This window comes from Lampetra planeri, chromosome 36, assembly GCF_965212315.1.
Source record: "Lampetra planeri chromosome 36, kcLamPlan1.2.h2, whole genome shotgun sequence".
NCBI classification, from domain to species: domain Eukaryota; kingdom Metazoa; phylum Chordata; class Hyperoartia; order Petromyzontiformes; family Petromyzontidae; genus Lampetra; species Lampetra planeri.
Genome location: NC_136142.1, coordinates 4,968,862 through 4,994,681, shown reverse-complemented (window position 1 = coordinate 4,994,681; position 25,820 = coordinate 4,968,862). Strand labels below are relative to the sequence as shown.

The 25,820-nt window shown below is 42.7% G+C and overlaps 1 protein-coding gene across 1 annotated transcript in view; it reads right to left on the bottom strand.

The window, feature by feature from the left end:
• LOC144730701 (ephrin type-A receptor 4-like) overlaps positions 1 to 25,820 on the bottom strand; it is a 148,380-nt gene that overhangs the window by 61,574 nt on the left and 60,986 nt on the right. The window contains exons 6-7 of the mRNA XM_078611392.1: positions 10,312 to 10,474; positions 3,443 to 3,548 (exon numbers count right to left, since the gene is read on the bottom strand). Of these exons, the coding sequence (XP_078467518.1) occupies positions 3,443 to 3,548; positions 10,312 to 10,474 (269 nt within the window). The remainder of the gene's footprint in view (positions 1 to 3,442; positions 3,549 to 10,311; positions 10,475 to 25,820) is intronic.

The following is a 25,820-nucleotide window of genomic DNA, read 5'->3' as shown; positions in this document are numbered from 1 at the left end:
GGCTGATGCATATGCAGAGCAACAACGTACAATGTCACATTCAGGTGGCCAGGCCAGGATCAGCGGAGTGCATCGCTGTGATGTCTCCTTCGTATTTGTGGATCGGCCATTGCGTCGTTGTACGTTGTACGGTCTCTGTTCTGGATGACCACAGTCACACACAGGGGAGTTTCTTATTTTTCCATTTGTGCATCGGGCATTCGCATCATCCATGGTTTCTGGTGATGTGGTTTAGGCTGGACCACGAGCTTCGTGGATGATTAAACCCAGGGATCTTCTGCGTCGGGTCTTTCACGAGGTGTTTGTTTGTGAGTTCTTTTGAACTCCATTCAGGTCTCCACGCTCCATTGGGGTTGAGCTCCATCGATTGACACCGTTTATTCTATTTGAATTCAGGACCTCCCATCCTACCGATTAAGGACGATGGCCCTTCTAATGTATGTGCGCACGCCGGTGCGTTCCATCGTGAACTCTGTCATCTCTCCGCCTCCAATAACCCTCCTGGTGAAAACGCATACTTGCAGGCATCACACGCCGACTGCAAATGTGCCAGAAAATGTAAGCTTTTGGCAACAAAAGTGAAGGCGCATTGGCCACGCGTACAGTGTCGCCTTGTGACACGTAATGCCCACGAGCGCCGATCACAGAGAAAGCCACCGCAAGGAATGCCCCGGCCGTGTTTACCTGGATTACAATCAAGGTGCACACTGCTACCGCACTTGCCAATGACAATATCCTGATGGGAAGCGTGGTCGCAGACAAAAATGGAAATTCTACGTCTCCGCTGATTGCATTTAGTCTGTCCACTGTCCCCTTGGAACACGGCGCTGTGATAAAGAGGCTACATGCACGTCGAGCGGTTCGGATAAAAAGCCGTGTAATGGTTATCGTACTCAATCTATGTCCCATTGCGGGAGTTGAAACAACGGAGCAAGTTGTTATTGTTATTGCCCCATCTTTGTCCACACAGCAGCGTAAATTTATACACCGAAGTTAAATGGATATGCCAACTTTCATCGGTCGGCGGGTTGCGTGCGGTGGAGGCAAGTGTGGGTAACTCCCACGTGTGCCAAGACGTCAGGCTCGCGTGAAAGAGTAGGCCAAATACGCTGTAGAGTGGCTCTCTGGGACTCCCTCTAGTGGAGGCCCTTTTGCCAGCAGTGGGGAAACAAGCAATTGCAGAGCTGCAACTTTACCAACTTGACCTCGCTCGTAATGAATGAACACATTTGCATCAGGAGTAGACAACTGGAACACAATGGTCTACTCTTTTCAACGGAACATGGTGTTTACAATCCACCCATTTCATAACCAACATTCTGTGGAACATTCTCTTCAGGAACTATTTGGGTGGGGTGGCTGTGGACACGACATCTTTCAATCTGGCACCAGTGGCCGCTAAAGGCTGCCCAAATCAATGCCCCCCGTCGTCTCTTTCCCTAAGGCCTGATAACCTGGTTTAATTCGAGAAACGTATGAACCCATACATGTACAACTGTTACAACTCAAATATGGCCACCTGTCGCGTTAGGACTTTGGGCATTTGCTCGGCAAACGTGATAGAAAATAGATTAAAACATTACAAAAAAACTGCTTATAAACACAACTCATAAGCACATTTCCGTAAAAAAACGACAATATCAGATTACGTACATTGGTGGGCTGAAGGCGATGGGAAACTTCTGATACAAGTACACGTTGGATATAAGCACAACTGACCTTACTCCAAAGGGTCGTGCTAATAGCCAGCTTTCTGCTGCATGTACACGTGAGTTATCTTTGTGTGGTGGTTAACCTCATTTACCCCCGTAACTGCAGGGGTGGTAACTAACGATGGATGGAGTGCACTGCTACCTAGCTTTGTATTTACATGTTCGTTTTTGCACAGCAACGCACGCTGATTTTGAAAACCATACAAAATCTAGCAAATGTCCACAAAAGCGGTATTTAGCCAATATTATACGTTATTTATAATTACCTACAGATGTATTGTATGAACCTTTGTGTTCCTGCCAAATAATCGATAAAGAAGCGGCCTTGCACGGCATTATTGTGCATATATTTGTAAATGCTCATTGTTATTAATAATTATTTTGGCTGGGTCCTTGTGTTAGCACGATGTGTATGCATTCGACTTGGTTGACTGGGACTCGCCTCTTTAAAGACTGGTCCAAGGCTGCTATGAGCAAAACATTTATCTGCAAAGCCCATAGGCCAAATTAGATATATATTTATATTTTTTTACTTTGACAATGAAAACAATGTCCCGTTAATGAAACAACAAATGTGTTGTAGATAAATAGGACAGTTATGTGTGCAAGTGTAAGACAAACAATGGCAAATATCACCCGAAAAGCTTTTAACAGACTCCTTAGGCAAGTGAGAACCTAATGAAGGCTGACACAGCACACGAGAGGGTAGGTGGCCAGCGGTCCGCGTTTGTCTCCCACATGCTGATGTTCACGCACCGCACTCAGGTACTCATTTAAGGCCGAGTCAACCTCGGGGAGGCGCCCAGGACCGGTTCAGATAATCGTCACCGATGTTGGCTGCGAGCGGAAATCGAACTCTGATCACCGGGTTCGCGGCCTAATGCGCTAACCACTACGCCACCTTCTTGGTTCTTTCGGTAAAGTCACGTAGAATGGAAATAATAAAATAATGAAAATAAAACATTATAAAATAAAAATGTTTTAATTTTATTATTTTATTATTTCCATTCTACGTGACTTTACCGAAAGAACCAAGAAGATGAATCCCTGCAGTCACGAAAGCTTTAAATCGAAACACTACGCCACCACGAGCCACAAAAATACATGCACACAGACGTCTCCAATTCAGGTACAAATGGTCCCGTGATAGATTTTTTTTTACAAAGGTGTTACCTTGTGATACATTCAGTGCAAAAAAAGTCCAATGCTTTTGTAATTTTAAGCACGCGTTATTTAAGACAAGCCTTAAGTTAGGACATGAACAACTGCCTGCATCATATGCGACTGACTACAGATGGAGGTGCACTGCTTGTCTGGCTTTGTATTAACATCTCAATGTTACACAGCGGAGCGCACTAATTTTGCGATCCGTTGAAATTCTAACAAATCATCACGGAGCGCTATTTACTTAGAATAACTGCCTGCATCGTACGCGAGCATTTTAGATTGACGACGCAAGGCAGAATGAACTTTGTTTGCCCAATAACAGTTATTGACATATTTTTTGAGAGGGTAAGTACAACACGGCCTCATCATATCTCTAAGGCATTTACACAAATAGCTTCCTGTCAAAAGATTGTAAAAAAAAAGAAAAGAAAAGGTCACTCCTCAACGATATCCATCTTTAACCAGTATGCCTGCATTCGATCTAGGAAATATCAAGTGAGGCCACGCGTGTCATTAAAGTACTTGACAGATTTAAGGAAGAATGATTTAAGATTGCTTCTTACCTTCCCTTCAATAAGAAGCAAACAATGATGAGGACAACTATAATCCCCGTCGCTACGGATAGCCACACAATGGTGCTCTGGCTCGGATCACTGGAGATATCCAGCGCTGCAAAGGAAGACAGAAAGAAACACGCTTTTAATATCCACATTTCAATTACGCGATAAGAGGTACCCGCGTATCAAAGGCAATGCATGTGCTGAATGGTGTTCAGCGATACATTCCACAGTTGGAAGAGAAGGCGTCTCGCAGTGGTAAGCAATTATGACAAGTGACATTTTACTTCAGGGCATCATGGAGGACACTGACATTTTTTAGATTGCTAATCTTGGGTGGCCTGTTATCTAACCAGGCATTAAAAAAAAACTAAACCATTTTTTATTTTACCAGGTAAAGCTCACTGGGCTATATAGATATGTTTCAGAAGCGACCTGGCTACAAATGATAGCTCATGTGGAATTTTCTAGCAGCCAACTACTCTAAATGCATTTTTATAAATACAGTATGGTGGGAAAACCGGAGGAACCGGAGAAAATTTCAAACTCCAAATTTTCAGGCGTCAGGGTTGGGATCGAATCCACGACCTCCTGTACACCAGGTGAGATAGTTAACATCTTACGACCGTGGTTCCAACGGTGGCCTGCCTGTCGAATGGGGGACAGCTTGCGCTATTTTCTTATATTGTAGTATCAATTTCAAACAGTGTCTGGCACATTTCAAATATGGCATGTGTGTGTATGTACTGCAACGGGTGAAGCGGTGGCACCATGATTAGTGCACTGAGATACAAACCCCGGCAACCTGAGTTCAATTAATTGGTGGTGAAAAATACAACGGGATCCGGACCTCCCCTAGGTAGACTTTTCCTGAACAGAGAACTTGATGTGGTGAGTAAAGCAACATCAGCACTGAGAAGACCAAGGTGGCCAGGAGTAGTGCTGGCAACACTACCTTCTTGAGCGCTGTGCCAGCCTACACAGGTGATCGCGAGCACCATTGCCCCAATCATCTCTTCAGGCTATACGGGGGGGTGGGGGTGATCTTTCCCTTAATTTTGCCCAGGAATAGTACGGATGTGCGTCACTGGCGTTGGCCGTGAGAGAGAATCGAGCTCGGCTCGCTCGGTTGGTAGTACGGTGTGACAAGCACCACGCGAGGTTGTGATCTGTGCTGGCCTCAAGTGCTGCTCACTGATAGGACTTTCCCAAACCGCCTAGGGAAGGCTTATGGGAAAAATCTTTGTCGGTGTTTGTGTGTGTGTGTGTGCGCTGTACTGCCGTTTTATGAGACTAGGTAATGTTTTTTTTTATTTGCATATTTAATCGACCCGGAAAACAGGCAGGCCAATTCGAAGTCAAATGTCGGTTTTAATAGATTTACGATCAACTAGCAATAACAGCACAGACTGTAAACAACCACGGGGATGGGATCGACTGTTCTGGCGGTTTGTTTGGGTCAGCAAAAAACGAGATGAATAAATTACGCAAATGTGATGGAAAACATAGTAGCGGCTCCTTTTCAGTGGCAGTAACGGTTGAGGGAATGCAGGATGTATGCCCAGGGAAGCACAACTCCTGGAGGATAAAAAAAAACACCAGAGAGTCTAATTTCCACTAAGACTCCACGAGAAAAAAAGCATTCAGTTTCAAATTTCACGCACTAACCGCAGGAAGAATTTGCTACTTCACATTTGGCAAGTGTTGGGCAAGTGTCGAACACGCAAGTATTGAGAAGCCACTGGAGCTATGCACTTTAGAATCTAGATTGAAAAGTAATTTCTTTAGGGCAGCTTTTTGTGTATAGTTTGTTGTCCTTTCCCCCACATCCCCGATAAACACGGTTGGCTACGTACGGTGCGAAAGATGTTCAACATACATACGTACAAGTGCACGGGTTACTTCAACTTTGATTGGCATGGTTAGTTCTCGAATATTAATTGGACCTCAGTCCAACATATCAAACTCTGGCAGTGCCACCCACCTATTCCCATAATCTACACGCCCCACTGCCAAGACTTTGATGTGGAAACGAGCCAAGCCCTGTGAATTTCTAGTGGTGGAATGTGCACTGCGGTATGACAAATTGTTTCGTGATGATAGGACAAAGGCCGTTTTAAACATGACTACTCCCCATAATAATCAGCGCTTTGTCAATCCACCGCTGTAAGTCTGTATAACGGTCTACCCACTCCAATGGCGATTATTTAATCATACCTCACCATGCTGGTCAGAGCGCATTGGTAGAGAATGACTGGTTCAGATATTACTCACCACCGATGTCGTCCGTGTGACGGCTATCGAACTCATGTTGCCGAGTTCATTGCGCAGTGCGCTAAGCACTGTACCACCACTCCCCAGAATAAAGTCGCATCCGTACACTCCAGCTCCCAGCATGGCTGGATAAAGCAATGCTGTGGCCGACCATGATGGACAAAAACCCAACGTGGTCCTTGAGGAACTTCAGCTTAAATGCTCAATTATCTCAATTTTGAGAAAGGATGTGCATTTAATGTAATAAGCAATATACAGTAAACTGAAAAGAAAAATACTTCGCATGTTGCAATTTTTACACGGTAATTTTTTCTTTCAATATGCAATATCGCAGGGATTCAATCTCATTAATATCTTGGGAACCGTAAAAGTGGTCCCTAGGATATAGGGGTTAATAGTCAACAGTGGCAATATCCTGACCCGTGACACCACTTACAAATTCTAGCTTGGGATTCCATTTTAACCCAAGTTTTGCTCGAACGTAAATTATAGAGGAATTGGAACACCGTTCACCGATTTTGTGTTTTCAGAAGACAAACATCCGCTTGCAGAATCTTTGAACACGATTTATGTAATAGGCTCCGTACATGCGCCTGGCAACACTATAGGCATTTAAATCCATGAGAACAAATATGTTGGCAAAGGTAGTTCAAGGTCTAACATGATTTAAATGGCAGATTGGCATGACAAATTGTACACAAGTAGCTGCTCCGGCATAACGGAAGAGAGAGAAAAAAGCAAATTGATTGGCTAGCATACAAAAAACAAGACGATTAGGACCAATAACTTTCAGTTTGTCATGTTAACAGCATACATTAACTGAATTAGTGTCCAAGAGTAAATATATAGGAAGGAAATAATAATGGGGAGAAAACTGTGTGTTTTTTTTTTAAAGGTGCCACAATCAGAGGCTTAACGAAATAAATTTCAGGTGTGTTTGTGCATGTGTGAAATGGCCAATGATTATAGGCTGGAACAGAGAGTATAAGGTGGAAGGATGCCGAGTGACTGCTCTGATTAGTGAGTTCTGCAGCGTGCCAGAAAGAAACATCTTCAAGGTCACAACGGGCAGTGAGCGAGCGAGAAGAACCAAGCCAAGCTAAGCTCCATGGATGTGATGGAAATGTATTTTTTTATTATTATCATAGACTGGAGAAAATGAGGTTTGTACTGGGGCAACCCATTAAAATATTCACTTAAATAACAATACTGGCAGAAACGTGATTGGTAGTCAAATGAAGGTTGAAGTTGGCCTCACAAGGAATAAAAATAATGCATATGCATGGACCCTTTAATGCTCTCCAACGTGGATTTGTCTTTAGAAAATATATATACTTTTTTTTTTAAAATATAAGAAGGTTAATGACATAATTTCGTACTGTTCACAAAAGTAAGTGGATTCAAGCATGGCACGTCTAGAAATCATGCCTGTCATTTCAAGTGAGGGATGGAAGCAGCTGGTGTGCAGACGCTGGGTGAATTATTACATCGCAGGAGCATGACAGATCGTGGTGGCTCAGGGAGGCCGTCATCCAGCAGTGGATTGACCGTTGGTCGATAACGATTAAGAACAATCCAGATTAAGAGATAACGTCACGTGGTACGTGAGCTCACGATGTATAATGGTTATAAGGCTAGACTCGCAAATTCGGATGCCAACAATTCTATATCCTGATGTGATAGTCGAACCAATGGTACAAGTTTCTTGAATTCCCCTGCCTCTGTGCGCCCAGCGGTATAAATGAATACAACAGAGTCGGTTGGCAGGTCACGTGTGGTGGCGAAAAGTGTGGATATTTGTGGCTGGCATGGAAGACTAGGCAATATACCCCCAAGGGGGGCTCTCTAGAATTACCTCTAGTGGGGGGCTCTTCCACCAGCAGTGGCACGTGCAAGCAATTGCCGTGATGCACCTTTACCGTTTACCTTGTCGTGTGCATGTGTGCATGTTTACCTTGCAACTGTGCAGTGTGCATTTGGTTGTAAGTATATGCATAAACAGGCACAAAATGCATGCAGTTCATATACATCTGCAAGCACAATAGCTTGTTTAATTTTTTTATATATTTTTTTGTAGTGTAGCTGGTAGTGAGAGTGATCTACAGTCTGTTTAAAAATGTAATATGTGTGTTTTTGTGTAATAAATTATAATTGGTTTATTTAGCTCTGAATTAGTTTTTGCAAGACAAACATTAGACTTCAGCATTGGACCATAGTACTTATTGCAGTTTAATTGATGATTAATTTCGCCGCTTTTTTTTGCTATTCATGAGCGAGCAAGATGACTATGATTGTTAATGATCTTTATTTACCATCTCCAAATGTAAGTATGTTTTGCATATACATTGGAAAAAATGGTCAATCAGCAGCCTTAATTGCCTAGGATACAATCCAGCTGTGATCTCTGCTTGAGCAGATGGATAACTGGGAAGGGATGCATCTGTAATTTCTCCACTGTATATTTCTAATTTAAAAAAATGTCTTCCCACCTTTGCACCTGTTATTATTAAAATCGTGGACTTTCATTTCGATTCGGTGAACATTCAGTTCAAATTATCTTCACCAACCTGACAATGCATGAAATATTTATGCGATAGGTTGAGTGTAATAATTCGCCCACACAATGCATAATGTTTGGGACATTTTTACCTTCATGTGCCTAATGCAATTCAAAGAGACAGGACATCGTACACTATAGACCTCTTTCAAGGAATAGCACTGCAACGTGTAGACAAATTCAAGCCACTTACGCAGTGGCTCCAAATGGTAGGAAACGTCTAACATTGGTGCAGTTATATACTTATTTTTTGCGCTGTCAACTTTTTCCAGAAGCGGTGAGTGCCTAATTCTCACAGCTCTGGCATGATCCAGCTTTAAACTCGGTTCTGGTCTAATTAAAACTGGTCATGAAAATGTGAGATGGTTGTGCTATGAATATAATTGTTAAGTGTTACAGGAATGTGAAATTTCCACAACCGGTTCAGGACCACGAATGGAGTTGAACATTGTTCAATGACACTTTGAATGTGTCGACCTGTATTTTCTTGTTTATGCCCCTAATGGTGGAACGGCCTCTGCTTGAGAGACGGTGGCGAGATGTTAACTACCTCGCCTGGTATACAGGGGATTCGATCCCGACTCTGACACCTGTATATTTGAAGTTTGCATATTCTCCCCGTGGTTGTGTGGATTTTTCTCTGGGTCCTCTGCTTTTTGCCTTCACATTTAGAAACAAGCATTGAGAGTGTATTCTTGGGTCTTTCGGTAAAGTCACGGAGATAGGTTCAAAGAAAATAATCAAAAATAACAGAAAATTACGACGTTTAGATCGCAACGGAAGCGGTCGTCTTCAGGAAAAGGACTGAAGACGACTGCCTGCGTTGCGATCGAAACGTCGTAGTTTTCTGTTATTTTGTATTATTATTTTATTTGAACCTATTTACGCGACTTTACCGAAAGACCCAAGAACATGAGTTCCTGCGGTCACGAAAGCTTTAAGTCAAGATTTAAGCATTGAGAGTATTTGACTGCTTTAAATGTCTATATGATAAGCAAGCCACTTCGTTGGGCTATCATTTGTGGCTAGGTCGCTTCTGAAAAAATAGCTATATACCTCAGTAGGCCTTAACTGGTTAAATAAAAATAGCTTAGTTTATAGTTTAATAAATAGGCACGCTTTATCTTGAGCCGTGGTTCCAAAACTTCTCTTCTACGCTGGCCAGATGTCTTGAAAGAGGTGGGATTACCCACAATTTACCCCACTGCAAGCAACTTTCCAATCAGCTGAAATTGTGGTGCATCCATTGAAACTCCTGGGTGCAGCAGAGGCAGGGGATTTGAGAAACCTGCCCCATTGTTTCAAATGCAGCACTGGGAGATATACAGTATCTGTCGATCTGTGGGTGGGTGGCAAGTTTCGTGTGATTACCATTACACCAAGGTTGGAAGGATAAAAAAAAGAAAAGATTGACAGCTTATTCTTACAAAATAGTCCTGGCTTGTGCTAAAACAACTTCCCCGTTTAATTACTGTTCATGTACATTTTTCAGGGAGCAAGGATTAATGGAGGTCATGAGAGTCACGTAAATTTGGAATTTGAATAGTCTGTGAAATATTGGAAATGGCTGTAGAAATACGTTAAAACTCGGTGCCTCCTTTATTACCTTTTCGAAAATGCCAAAAAAATAAACTCAGAATAAAAAAGAAATTCTTCCCCTGCACCTCGGACATGAATTTAACAAAATAAATAAATAGACATGCCAAGACCGTAGCTCTCGCAGTGCGTAAGTGTGATAAGCAGCGCTAAGCCTGAATATATTTTCGCGTGCGTTTCTTCATCTTAGTCAATAGCGGCGCATAAATGAATACCCCCCCCCCACACCACATTTAGTATCAACATGCTGTTCAGAGTATTTGGGCGCTATACATTTTCACGTGATAAACCACTTCTTTGGGCTATAATAATTTGTGGCCAGGTCGCATCTGGAAAAAAAAGAGCTATTTCGGCTCAAGTGGGTCTTACCTGGTTAAAAAAACAACAACAACAACAAAAAATCCGTTACAGCGTTCGTTGAGAATAAACAATTGGACACGATGCTTACGCTCGTTGGAGGTCTGGAAGTGGAAGGGCCTGCTGTACTGCCCGTACCCTGCCGTCGTCCGTGTGCGCACTTGGAAAGTGTAGATTGTCGAGGGCTTCAGACCGTTAATGGTGATGGTGTTCCACTTGGACTTCACCGTGGTGTAGCTTATCTCCGTTTGCTCCTGGAGGCAAATTTGGAGAGAAAGTGGTTTGGTTGCGTTAGAACGTTGCGCAGATGGGTCATTTGCTTTTCTTGCTTTGCTCACCGGATGTGTGTGTTCAACGAGGAACGATCGCTCGGAGTCACGTAGAAGGGAAATAAAAAAATAAAAAAATATATAAAACTATATTTCACGTAGAAGAGAAAAAAAGATATTTTTTTATCATTTTATTATTTCCCTTCTACGTGACTTTACCGGAAGAACCAAGAATATGAATTCCTGCAGTCACGAAAGCTTTAAAACAAATTTTAAAAGATCACTCAGAGATTAATACGAACAGAAACTGAAAGAGGTCCTGTGAGTTGATCATAGGCGTCTTTGAAAACTCAACACACGAGTGAATAACACTGCCATAAAAAATAAACAATATGTAATCGGTGACGTTTTTGCGAAATGGCTCTTTATCCAAAGCAGAGGGAAAATATTTTAATTATATCATAGAGAAAATATCGAAAACATACACACGGAGCAACACATCATAAAATGGCGCTATTCATTGCAGAGAAACAGAGCCATAGCCGGAAACATTGCGTAGACATTTTCCTCTTCAGGGTACCGAAATTGATGCATGCGATTTTAGTTGTTCATAGTTTAGTTACGCACCAACTGCCGACGCAGTATTCCATTATTTAGTTTAAGCTTTTTTGAGTGGCCTATATGAATTATATAAGCTACTGGATACACACTTTCCCGGTGGACGTATAGAACATGTAAATAAACATCGAGCTCAAATATTATACAGGTAGGCTTTCACGACCGATATTATAATTCATAATCGGTTTCTTTTGGGTTAGCTCGTCGTGTAAAAACAATGTGTTGTAAACCGTCCCGCGTGTAAATGTCGTAAGATTGCTCTCCGAAAACAACCGGTAGCAGCGCTGCTGAAGCAGTGATACGTCTGGCCACGTTTAATTTACGTGACACTTTTTTTTTAATTGGCTGTCGGGTGGAGGAGGGTTTTACAACACAACATTACTATTACTACACTACCTCACTAAAAAGAAAGCAATTATGAAGCATAAAACTCAAGACGACCCATGTTCCCACCTGTGCCTGATATTATAATCGAGCTCTGTTTTAATTCTGGTCTCAACTGGCTTTGCCTTTCCCTGGTGGCATTTGTTTCGTATGATTACCAATGTCAAACAGGAAGAGAAAAGGATATTTGTATGCATACGTTTGGGTTAAAAGTAAATATGCTTTTTTATCATCTTATGAACAAATATAATCTGTGGATTATTTTCATGCACGGTGAGATCAAGCTTAGAAAATTAAAGTGGAAATAAGTTTTGCCTGATTTATTTTAACACCGTATATCTTATTTCTTCCGCATCTTCTTGCATTACGTAAAATTCTCTATGGACAACTGCGTGCTCTGTGGCTTTGAGGTCATTGTTGCTATTGATAAAATAAATAACATTGAAAATTAAATTTTTTAGAAAATATAACACATGCTACAAAAACGTTGCATGGGGAATTGTAATCCTGTGTAACTGTGTTTAGTGTGTAATGCAATGTATTTTTAAGCATCATGGGACCTCCTTTGACCACAAGTATTGTGGTTAATGCAGACATGATTCCTCGTAAAAAGGTTTCAGTTTTGTTGCCAGAAAAAATGGGAAAAACCCTATTCTTGTATTTTAAGCAGTTTGAAACTAAGTATAATCCAATAGAAACATGAAACAGGATTTTCTCAAGCTGTACCATTTTAATATGTTACTTCCTTGTTAATATGCTATATGTGAATTTATATTTACAAATATATGCTAAGTAAAATTACAAAAAATATATAAACATTTAAATTTACATTTCAAGTGCATTTCTGCATGCACATCATATAAGTCTCTGTGCCTTGTTTGTGTGTGTACATTTATATATCTGAGCAGTGTTCTCCACCAGTCTATATGAGGAGCGCATGGCACTACGAACCCAGCCACCCGAGTTCAATTCCTGCTCATGGTGACGAATTCATTAACCTGTCCCGGGCCTTCCCTAGGTCGGCTACCTGGTCCGGTGCCTAAACATAAGCATTGGGGAGACAAAGGTGGTCAGGAGTTGCACTTGCAACCCACCTCCTCATGTGCCATGCCAGCCTTCATAGGTTATCGCTAACAACACTTGCCCCAACAGTCTGTTCAAGCTATTTCGGGCGATCTTTGTCTTTATTTGTCATTGTGTATCCGACAGAACCCATGCCCATCATTTACGGCATGCATAAAATAAGATTGCTCATCCATTATAGTTGATTATGGTTGTCCTCCCACCAAAGGCAACAGCGAAGGATGAGGAATCATCCTTGTCTGCTCGATTGTGTTCCCCTGATATGGCTGGAATTGTTCTTGGCAACATCAGCCAATGTTCTTCAGCAATCTTGATGGCGTTCGAAAAGGTGGTACACAGAGACACAATATCTCGGTTGGGTCAAAAGGTCAACGTTCAAGGTCACCGTGGTCCCAATGGTATCATTATTTTGGTCTGTCAGTCTGTGTAAGCCTTGACATAACCTTTTTTGGCTTGATATAAAACAGATATTATAGCTCTGTTGAACTTTTCGTTATTATTATTTTTGGGTAACAGAAAAGTATAATGCGACTGAAACTTTAGCTTAACTAAGCATAATATGAAAACAATTGTACCCAAATTGACGTAATGATCAACGTTGCCAACACAAAAGGGCATTTGAAAAGGATATTGTACTTTAAATATATATCAACGTAATGCAATGATCAACCTGCTCTAATGATCAACATTCTTATCACAACAACCATTGGCCATCAGAGAGGGTCACGATGGCAGTGAAGAATCAATTATTTTCTTTTTTAATCTCATATTTACTGTCTCATTTCCGCTGTTCCTCAGTTTGTTTACCTCATGTGTACAGTTGTGGATCTTCCATGAGTCTAAATGCGTCATTAGCATCTGCTATTTTTTATGCAAAGGTACAGCCCTGCAATTTATTGCTCATGCCACCGCTGGCAGAAGGACCTCCCTCTAGAGGGTAAGAAGCAATTTGATGTACTCTTCCACATAGGTGAAAGTACCCACAGTTTATCCCACCACATTCGACATGCTTTGCTTGATCGACGAACTCCGCTGTGCCCATTCATCCGCAGCGGAGTGAGAATGGCTTACGGCAGTAACACCGCATATCCCGCAGGCTCTAGAATACCGTATAAGCCAAATTACCCATTATCTTATCTTAACGTAATTCGTAAGCGCCTTGACCAAGGCGCTATATGAATGGCCCAGGCGTTTCGCAAAGAATTAACAATGGTACATGTGAATGTAATGGTCGAGACGAGGTGAATAAAAGAGATGAGAGAAAGTAATGGGTGAATCTGCGATGCATGAATTAGGTAAATTGATGAGAGCAAATGATGATGAATGGATTGGATGGATGAGTGGTAGCGATGGAGAGAGATTGTGAAGATGCAGCAGGAACGGTAGTGGTTATGAGGGGGGAGATTAAGAGGTCGTGGGGTGAGCTATGAAACAAAAAGTGAGTTTTTGATGGAGGAGTGGAGACTAGTGAGTGAAGATGACTGCTTAACGTACGTGTACGTCATTAGTTTTCCTTCTGATTTCATTCCGATTGTGTCACCGGAACGAAATCGTGAAGAAAAACTAACATAAAATAACGTTATCGTGAGGTCTTCATGTCAGAAGATGTACCGAGGCTCCCACAAGGCAATGCGGGAGGTTGTGTGGCACGGTTTGGCACCAGCTATCACATAGTGCGGTCGTGTCGCTACGGTTCTCTGCGGTGAGTACAACGGCGCTTTGCCTCTCTAAAGCAAATGAATGCTAACCGCTTGCGCGGATTCAGAGATTCAGCGGTGAACAGGACACCTACCCTGCAACTTGCAGACATCTCGGAACAGGATAGGGTTCATGTGGAGGGGAAGTTTGTTCCAGTGAAGGGGGGCGAGAAGAGAGAGAGAGCGAAAGCGTGATGGAGCACACGGAGGAGGCGAAACAGAGAGAGAGACAACAAAGATTAAGAACGTAGAGGACGAGGAGCGACAGGATGCAAGTTGCTATGTAAGCAACTTGATATAATTACGTCACCATTAACATCGAGCTTAAACGGGGGTCACCTTGAGGAAAGTGGGGATTAAAACGAATTTGGACTTCAATAATATGATTTGCGACGACACGGGTGACCTACTTGCACATTAATAACAAACAACGAAAGAACACCTCAAAACACTCAGGGAGGACCCAATTCGTGAACCGTGCAAGAAAATGTCTCGGCAGAAAGTTCGCCCAGAGGAGATGATTCACGGAGTCTCTTTCAAGGATGCGTTTCCGTGCCACTCATCCTGGTCGGACGGCTCACGTTTGCTCGACAAATTTTCCGACCATTCAGGGGTGTGCAGCCACGCTTTGGAAGTTTGACGGGGGGTGGGGGGGCAGTCATATTCAGGGACGTGCGGTCAATGAAAATATCTGTTACGAAAAGTAAAAAATAATAAAATAAAAAGTAATATTTTCCCACTGATCTGTGATATGTCATTTCTGTACAATTTCAATCGTTTTCATAGTCAAAATTGCCAAATTTGCGGAGCTCCGCTGCAAATGCAGGGAGAGGCGAGAGGTGAGGCAGCGACGCGTTCAGCCTCCCCTCTGATTGCGCAACCCCTCAGACACTGGATGGAGTGAGGGCAATAAGCGCGTGCCTGTTACTCTCTCTCTGTAAGGATTGGAATCATTCAGAAATAACATTTATAACACAGACCAGTGGAATTTTTTTTTTTACTTTTCGTAACAGATATTTTCATTGGAGTATGACAGGTGGGGGGCTCTGCCTCCCCTGACCGCACCTCGCTGGTCCTATTAGAGAATGGTTCCCGGTGGCTATTGGTTCGATTGCAAACAGAGGATAGTATCCGCGAAGATTGCTGCCCAATTTCGTTGTGGATTAGGTGTGTTGCCGTTCTTCAATTGTCCCACATCTAAGTTAACTACTGGTTGCTGATTCGGTACTGGGCCTGCTGTTTGTGTGCTGCTGTGTTTATTTAAAGGTTCCGTCAGCGCAATCGACAGTTGTTATGGGCTAACTGTGAGATTTTTGGCTGAGGCACCAACTGTGCTTCCCACTGCCCAAATATTTAATGTAAAAAACAAAGAGAAAGATCACCCCGTATAGCCTTAACAGACTATTGGGGCAAGTGCTGGTAGCGAGCACCTATGAAGGCCGGCACGGCACACGTGGGCGTGTGACGCCAGCACCACGCCCGGCCGCCTTTGTCACACTGTACCAGGTTGCTCATTTGAGACTGAGTGGACCTAGGGGAGGCCCAGGACCGGTTCAGATATTCGTCACTGGTGTTGGCCGTGAGCGGGGTTCGTAGTGCAGTGCGCTAACCGCTACACACTACCGCTCCCCACACATTTATACACATATACACAAACACACACATATACATAATGGTGAAGAGTACAATTTGGACAATACCATTGATGCTACCACACCTCACCGCTGCTTCCTTCATTTCTTCCCCCTGCGAGCTCCTGCAACTGTTGCAAAGTCAACATTCAAACCTCTAAGGTCAGCTCTTAAAATGTTTCATTATCTCCTTGGTTGGTGACCTCTGCACGTCAACTCCAGTTCACATCTCAGTCGCTTGCCCTTCTCTGCCATCCATACACACATTGCCCCGCACAGCAAAAGCCCTCCCCTCCACGAGTCTATCACCGATGCTTCCTTGCATGTTCCATTACAAACTTTCACGCCTCACACTATCCTGCCGGCTGACATGACAATCTTAACCTCCGTTGCATGCACTCGCACTCATATCGAAAGAAGCTTCTTTTTCCTCCCGGATAAAGTGCGGTGCTCGAACCCAACCTGTAACATGGGACATTTGTCATGCCGCCAACACACACAACACCTTAACGTGACGGTTCCACGGATAAAACTCTTCGGAGTTCGCAATGCTAACAAAGCACATCTCGTAATGTGGCACATTAGGAATGGACCACTTTTTTAAATTATTCCCTCGTGCAGCAAGGGAGAAAATGTGGTTTTGTGAAAGTCCTCATGTGCTGGGCAGTACATCAATACACGTGTGTACACCAGCATGCGCTAACTGAGCTGGGCCTGTGGGTGGCTGGCAGAGTTATTTATTCACCGGACTTGTACACCAGTCACGTGGTTAATGGCGACTCGGTTGAGGATTGCTGTGTGTGACACACGTGCTGTTGCGTTTTACAGATTACCACAATAAATGTGTTTGCCCTCGATTTGGAGCACCTGCTCACGTCCTTCATTTCGAGTGTGCAACATTCACTTTCCCTCTCTCAAAAAAACGTCAAGCTTTAGTGCACATGTAGCGATAGGGCCCAAGGCCTCGCTCCGTCTCAGATGGTCAGACTGGTAGATACTTTCTCAATGTCGGAATGAAGGCAACTTGACAGCGTGGCTCATCCGAAATTGTAAAATGTGGACCTGCCCCAAGTCGTTGCAAAACAGGGCTGTCCCCCAACCTCCTTGTTCACACCACAGCTGGAGGAAGGGCCTCCAATCAAGGACACTCTAGGGAGTATTTGGCCTACTCTTACATGCTGGCCAGCCGTATCCCATCACACGCAAGCTTTCAATCAACAAACCATGATGTACCCGTTTATACCAGAATCAAAATCTTTGTTTAGACCGGAGGAATCCAATGAGCTAGGAAAAATAAGCAAGTCACTAAATATAAATAAGGAATACATTAATACTGGTAGGAACCTCCTGGTTACACCAGCCCACAGGGGTTTATTGTGTCCGTCCATCCGTCGTGCATCCAAAAATGGGAGGGGTGAGCCTGGGTGGAGAGGGGAGAGTGGGGAGGGGCTGGGTGGGGGGTGGGAGGGGTGAGGCTGGGTGGGGAGGGGCTGGTCACCCCGTGGTGCCCTTGTAAAACTCAACGTTTAACCTACTCACGCCGGCTTGTGCCCGCCCTCACAGTCGGCCATATTTGCGGAATACACCACGCCGCCGTTGACCCTGGCCATTGACCGAGCAACCCAACGTTCCTACCAGCTCCCTCCGCAGGAATGTGTTTGTATAAAATACAACCACAAAACAGTCCCAGACCATATCAAGGTAACACACAGTCCCTCAATAAAATGGCACGTCAACATTGAACTCTCGACGCACAGGTAAGGATCAAAGTTACAAATCACATTTGCAAATGTAAATAGATATGGGGGGGGGGGATTTAATAAACTTAACTATTCTTTAAAACTGTAGTGCCAGGTGATGGAATTGAACGGTGACCTATATATTTACAAGTCCAGAGTGTCGAAGCACGACACCCTGGCAGCGTCCTATCTTCTTGGTTCTTTCGGTAAAGTCACGTAGAAGGGAAATAATAAAATAATAAAAATAAAACATAATAAAATAAAAAAGTAAAAATGTCAATAAAATATAAATCTCTTCGATTTAAAGCTTTCGTGACTGCAGCAGGGATTCATCTTCTTGGTTCTTTCGGTAAAGTCACGTAGAAGGGAAATAATAAAATAATAAAAATAAAACATAATAAAATAAAAAAGTAAAAATGTCAATAAAATATAAATCTCTTCGATTTAAAGCTTTCGTGACTGCAGCAGGGATTCATCTTCTTGGTTCATTCGGTAAAGTCACGTAGAAGGGAAATAATAAAATAATAAAAACAAAACATAATAAAATAATTCTCACGACGTTTCGGCCACAACGCAAGCAGCCGTCCTCTGGTGAAAAGAACAGGTCTGTCGGAAAGACAGCGTCTGAATGGGCACCACCAGGCTTGGCAGCGTATATTTAAGCTGGTTGGAGGGGGGAAGGGGCGCCTTGACAAAGGAATTTGCATATCAAGAGGAATTTAGCATATTTATGGGAAATGCAGATATGGGATTAGTCACTTCTTGTGGAATGCGTAGGAGGTGGGGGGGTTTCAAAGTCATATTATGCCCGTGCATTATGCAGTATGCAGGATTAGCAGCATCAATAGCGTCCTATCGTGATAAACAACAGCAAGTGCAAGCGATAGCAACGCATTGCCTTGGAATTAGATCGTGATAATTAGAGCTAACGCTGGAACACACACATCGGCATATGATGGCAATTAAACACACGGTAAAAAGTGTACATATATCTGCAAAGTTCCTTTTTGTCACAAAGATGTTGCGAAAAAAATATCGAGTGAACTGTACATTGTAAGTATATATATGTGTTTTTTTGCGATGCGCCTCAAATGTAAACGTTGACAAAATAAAATAATAGCGCTCGCTGCTAATTGCCCATGCACTTTGTTTAAAATCAACATTATTGCATTTTTAGTCATTGTGGATAGTTGTAAAAAAAAAATTACCCAACAACTCCACTATCATGCCGTCATAAGACACTGTGCACAAATGATCGGTTTGTTCAATTCCGTATGTAATTTTGGAAATGTTTAACCACTTCGTTTCACATTTAAATACGGGCACAGGAGATTATACATGCAGATTCCTTTCATTTACACTAATTGCACTGGCAATTGCACACATTCGTGTTGGGAGTATAGAAAGTATTTTTTTTATAATAATATACAAATTCACACAATGGGTGGTCAAATCCTTGAATGTGCGCTACAATATGAAGCATACTGCCAAGGTGTGATGATTAGTACACTGGAAATGGAATCCATCAAAAGTCACCAGTTCTGTCTTCCGGCTTGGCAGTTGAAACAATGGTTCTAGTTTCTTAAATCCACCCACGTGCCTCTGTTCACCCATCTCCAGTTAATCGATGGGGAGTTCATTGTTGTGGGGTAAATAGTGAGTGCTTCCATCTCATCCAACACATCTGGCTAGCGTGGAAGCGTAGGGGGAAATATGGGACTATCTTGAGCTTCCTCGAATAGAGGCCATCTTACCATTAGCGATGTGAGTAAGTACCTCCGATTACCACGGTTGGCTAGGTACGGTGCGAAAGAAGTTCAGCGTACATACACGTAATTGCAGGGCTGCACCTTTACCATGTATAACATGAACATGGGAAACAGGCTCACAATTTATCTCTTTCTGTTGCAATACTGAAAAACAAAGAATCGATGGTCTTATTCTTGTATGTGATTGCTCTCTATAGCTAGGACTTTAACATCAGACTAGCAATTGCTCTGTGCTATGAATGTACATTCAAAAATTGGTTCAGCTGATCCTAGTGCTTGTGTGTGTGTGTGACTATATGTAATACTCAGTACTTTCTATCCATTGTCACCCTAATAATATCCCCCCCCCAATTTCATCACACACGCCTACATAACACGCAAACAGTTACCGAATGATTTTTTTTGAGTGGTTTGAAATGAGTTGTATTGACGTCTCAGCCGCCCGTGTTTACGTTAACAGGTTTCTCTCTTACCGTTTCATTTGCGGGACAAAATGAATCCATTTTTGAAATACTTTACCTCGGCAGCGACCGGTCCACTTTTTATTTTTATAAGCTATTTAGGATCCAGTGGCAAAGCTAGCAGGGCTGAACAGTGACCCCCCGCGAGACACATTAACAGAATCAGTCTTTATATTGGAGGAATTCGATAAGCTGCAAAGCTCTTTTAAACAGATGTCCAGTCGGCGTAGGTCAGAAAGTTACAACAAAAAATAATTCAAAAACACGACAGGTGTGCAAAGTGTAGGAAAGGTCGGCAAATTAGTAAAACATTAAAATAAAACTAAACCATTTTTTATTATACCAGGTAAACACTCTTTGTTTTTTTCGGTAAAGTCACGTAGGTAAAATAATAAATAAATGAAAAACAACTCAATTAAATCACGACGTTTCGGAGGCAACACAAGCTTCCGTCTTTAGGCTCCTCCCCCTCTCTTGCCCGAAATAGTCGCGTTTCTCTGTTAGCTCTCTTCACTTACTACAGCGACTTTGGCTGTTACCGTTCCACCTGAAGACAGAAGCTTGTGTTGCCTCCGAAACGTCGTGATTTAATTTAGTTGTTTTTCATTTATTTATTTTTTTACCTACGTGACTTTACCGAAAAAAAACAAAGAGTATGAATCCTTGCAGTCACGAAAACTTCTAATCTAGAATTATAGCAGGTAAAGCCCACTGAGCTACATTACGCTTTTTCAGAAGCGATCTGGCCGCAAATGATAGTTCAACTAAGTGGCTCATTATGTGGACATTTATAGCAGCCAAATAATCTAAAGTCCATGTTTCTAATTGTGGAGGGAAATACCGGAGAAAAAAAATCCACACGACCGCGGGGAGAGAGACACACAAACTCCAACTATACAGACGTCAGGATTGGGATCAAACCGCCGACCTTCCGCATGCCAGGCGAGGGAAATAACATCTCGCCACCTTGGTGCCCCTTGACGTTATTGTAGAACCGTATATATACGCAGGGACGTAACATAAACCCTTCATGGAACCAAAGATCAACTTGTGATGGAGAGAGAGAGAGAAAACAAAAATGTCTTTTAAAAAACCTAATGACAAATTTGTCGGCTCGTATGATCGAGACATGCACCCTTTACCGACAGACCACAAGCAAACGATGTAAACATTATCCCTGTGCAGAGCATGTCGGGAAATTATTCCTGGCATGCTCTGCCTGAGCATTAGGGATGACCGGAGGCAAACATAGCAATCGGAAGCCACGTGGATAAAATGCTGCTTCAGGCCATAAATGTGGACTGGGATGCAACAATCCATCCGGCTCTCTTCCATGAGCTGATGGCATCGCTCCATCTTCTCATCATGGCTCTACCTATGAGGCACGTTCCCTCAATTGGCAGCCACTCCACCATCAGTCACGACCATCAGCCATCACCATCCCTGCGAGTGACTTATTCTCTTGCCCAAACCCACTTCCTTGGCTTCGCAGTCAACACGATGCCTCTAATTTGCCTTTGTTCTGTGGTCTACGTGTTCCTCTTTCTGTCTCTCAGTGTCATTGCAAGATCACGCAAATCCGTGCTTCTTTGCACATTTCTCAGCTTGCGTGTTGTTTTCTTTTGTCAGACTCACTGTTACTCATGTATGTAGTAGTGGTTAACATGGACTTATTGAGAAAAATGCTTCTTTCTAATCTTTTGGTGTATTGATTTTCTTTTGCAACACTGCCTTATATCATTATTTTCATCATCATCCTCATCATTTATTTATACATCTCAAGGTCCCAGAACAAAGATTACTTGAAGATAATTACTCAATAATGAAGTGACTGAAGAACAAAAAAACGAAAGAGTGGGACGATGTAAACAAGAAACGGGAACAAACTATAAAGTTTACTTCAGACTACTCTTCCCTTTGTCTGCTTTATTTAAGCTATTCATCTGAAAATAACGTCTGAAAATGTAGACTTCGTTTGAAGCATGGTGGCTCCATTAAACACTACTTCTGGGCAAGCTGTTCCACGACCTTGGCGAAAAACAACTCATACCAGACACATACACGGGAGGCTCATTTTACTGGCCGTGTCCCTCCTTCACAGTTCTAGCTGCTTCGATGGCCTCAATTGAACTTGTTTTAACCAGAATATCAGGACCCTTGAGGATCTTCAGATGAATTTCAGAATTCCAGATCCCCTGGTCCCCGTAGATAAAGGATTTGCAGATAAGAGGGTGAAGGCGTCAAGAGAAGTTTAACTGTCATTTTTTTTTGTCTGTCAGATATATTATTCTTATTTTGTCATATATTATTCAAGGGATGCTGCTGTGGTGTAACTGTGAGCATACCGTTATTGCAATGCAGGAGCTGCACTTGCAAAAAAATAGACGGTCCAAAGGTTGTCCATCTCTGCAGCACTTCTGCAGGTCAGATTTGCAGGAATATATTTTGACGAGAGAACACAATGCACTACTCCAGGTAAGGCCCACTGAGATATACATCATTTTTCAGAAGCGACCTGGCCACAAATGACAGCTGAACAAAGTGGCTTAATCATGTGAAAATGTATATCAGCCAAATACTTTAGACGCACGTTGATTCTCAATGTGGGGGGGGAGGGGGAAACCGAAGGACCCGGAGAAAAATCCACACGACCGAAGAGAGAGAGAGACACGCAAACTCCAAATGTACAAGCGTCCGCGTTGGGATCGAACCCACGACCTCCTGTATACCAGGCACAGAGGCTGTACGATGTATGGGTTTGTGTGTGTCTGTTGTTTGAGATTCAGAGGCTGATGGATTGTGTGCTCCTCACGTGGCATTTGAAGCAATCGTGCAAGTTTCTTAAATCACCACCCCCTCGTCCACCCCCCCCCCTTGTCCACCCACGTAGCATACATGGGTGCACCAAAGGTCACGTTCTGTCGGGTGAAGTGTGGGCACTTCCACCTCTTCCAATATGTGCCTGGCCATCATGGAAGAGAAGGCCAAAATACCCTGTGACTTGAGCAAACGGTGTCATGGCTGCGTCTTTACCTTCACCAATAAATCGAGTACTAACACAGTTTGCGGGGATCTTCAACCAGCAGTAGATCGATGAAGGACCGTAAATAGTTAGTTAATCATCATATGGCAATCACTGCTCCCTATCGTCTGTCAGTGTTTGCCAACTGAGATAACAAAAATTAAATTTTTTTGGTGGTCAAATCTCACCCCTCTCGCTCTCTTTTTCATCACAGGAATAAGCAGCCTGGCAGCTTTTCTAAAGTGATTCGTAAATGCAAACATTCCTCATGTGTGGCTTGCCTTCAATTGGCTGAGACGTGTAATTAATTGGCTAGAATGCTCTTGATTTTGTATGCTCAAGGCCGGCAGATTGGATTTTGTGTATTTTGTAAGATGAAAGCCCCCACATACAAATGCGGTGTATATAGTGGACCGTAAGTGATTGTCATTCATTAATCAGCAAGATGAAAGCCCTATTCATTGGAAGCTTGTGGATTAAAACAGTTGGACTAATGAGGGTTTCGGTTCAGATGAAAGCGCCGAAAATTATTCTGTAACATCATTCATCGTGAGGATTAAACAGTTTGGTCACAAATCAGTCAGGTGAATGTGTGGGATACAATGGATGATTGTTTTAAAATGGCCACATTCATTCCCCAACAGTTGGCAAGATTACGGATACAATCAGTCAATGATTCTCGTTGGGGCCTGTGGTTATGTTCTTACGCCATGGTGGCAAAGAGATGTCATCTGCCTCGCCTGCTATGAAGGAGGTCGTGGGTTCGATACCCTGACGCCTGCTGCTGTATATTTGGAATTTGTCAGTTCTCCCCGTGATGGCGTGGGTTTTTTCTCCGGGTCCTCCGGTTTTCCCCTCCTGAACGTAATTTGGCCTGTTAGAAATGTTTACGTGATAAGGCCACTTAGTTGAGCTATCATTCGTGGCCAGGTCGTTTCTGAAAAAGAGCTATATAGCTCAGCGGGCCTTATCTGGTAAAATAAAACAAAATTGCTTATAGTTTACAGTACAACAGCAAATGGCAATAACGAAGAGAATCATAGTGTGGTAGATTGGGAACATTAACCAGCCCAAAACGTTATTCTTTAAACATTAAATTCTCATGTAATAGGAATGACGCGCTAAATCACTTGGCATTGAGCATTCGTCCCAGGTAAAACGGAGAACCAGGTAACGCTGCTGACGAGGACGTTATGTAATCTGTACCTAATGAAATGAATGCTATTTATAGGTACTTGATTCTGGGGTGCAGAGGTGGCACAGTAGTTGAAGCATTGTGCTCTGAACAAAGCGACATGAGGCTGCTTCCTGGCCACAGTTAACATCCGTGGCGAGTGATATGAACATTGATTGCCCCCCCCCCTCATATTCACTGACATACACTGACCAGCATGGTGAAGTATGGTCAACGAAAAATATTCCTGACTGAAATGGCATCGGGAAGAGTTCATCAATTGGTAGATTGAGAATGGCTCTGATTGAGTTAGATTTTTTTACTTGATTCATTCATTCATTGTGCAAACATGTATGCTTTGTTCTTACATATAAAAAATACTTTAACATGTTTACTGTACTTATTTGGGTCTGCTCTCTTTCGTAACATATACTTTTAATTGCAGTATCCCCTTTCATGAGCGAGATACTGTCTCACCGGCTTTGGAGTAGTTTTGTCAATGAAGGTTGGCACAAAAAATTATATTATTTATCTCATCGTCTCTCCGCGAGTGAGGATTGCAGGGATAATCGGTTTGGGGTTGGGGTTGCAAACCTTGCCCGGTTTCATCCGTCACTTCCTCCTGTGAAATCTGCTTGTCTTCCCGGAACATACAACTCCCATGTTTAGTCAGTTGTGTAAAAACACGCCACTCCAGAAAACGCGTTGACATTTCCCACAATGCATTTTGCATGTATTGTGAGAAATGCTTCTTACTACGATGTGTCCTGGTAATGTTTTTTGTTTACATCACCGCACAGGTGACAACCATAGCTCATGTATGGTGTTTGAACAACACAGCAGACACAATTTCCCACTGCTGATAATGGAATTCGCAGATCATTTGGTTGCAGATGAACAGCATTGTACTCTCCGCACACATTAGCAATGCCTTTTTTCCCCCTCATTTAAAAATAAAATAAAACTTTGATCTGTTAGATTACAACAAAATAATTGACCACATCTCTCGACACGTGGGATAATAAACATCATCTCAAGCATTAAACAAACAAAAAAAACCCCACACTCGCATTCCCTCTAACACTGAGCATATGTGCGGGTAAAGTTGATGAGTTCTTACTCCTTAAACACGCCATTTAGAATGTCGTAAACACAGCTGCCAGGGACGATATCCAGATAGCAAAGCACGACCTTGAAATGGACACACACGAACGCCTTTTATATTATTCATAATAAAGTGTTTTGGGTTAGATCGCGTAAGTATAAATGTGTCGTGACCCCTCCACCACCCGACACAGCCAGTAAGGTTTGTCACGTAAACAACTCGCCAATTATACTTTTAATTGCATTAAAAGTATAATTGGGCAAATGGTGCAATGATGCTGGATGTAATTACCAGCGAAACGTCGTACAAGTCAAATTGTAAATGGTGTGGATTTAGTCTCCATCACACCGGTGGGCTGAAGTAGTAACTAATTGGCGCGTTTTGTTTACGTGAAAACCCTTACTGACTATGTCGGGTGGTGGAGGGTTACGCCACAATTTATACTTATGCAATCTAACCCAAAAACTTTTATTATGAAAAATATTGGTCGCGAAAGCCTGCGTGTTAAGTTGCCTTTTATATTAGAGATTATTCAGCACTCTCATTACAGCTATTACAAGCTTGCTCTGCATTGTTGTGGATCATCACATGCAATACTGTATACGTGTGTGTGTGTATATATATACACAAAGACCCCCGTGTCACTGG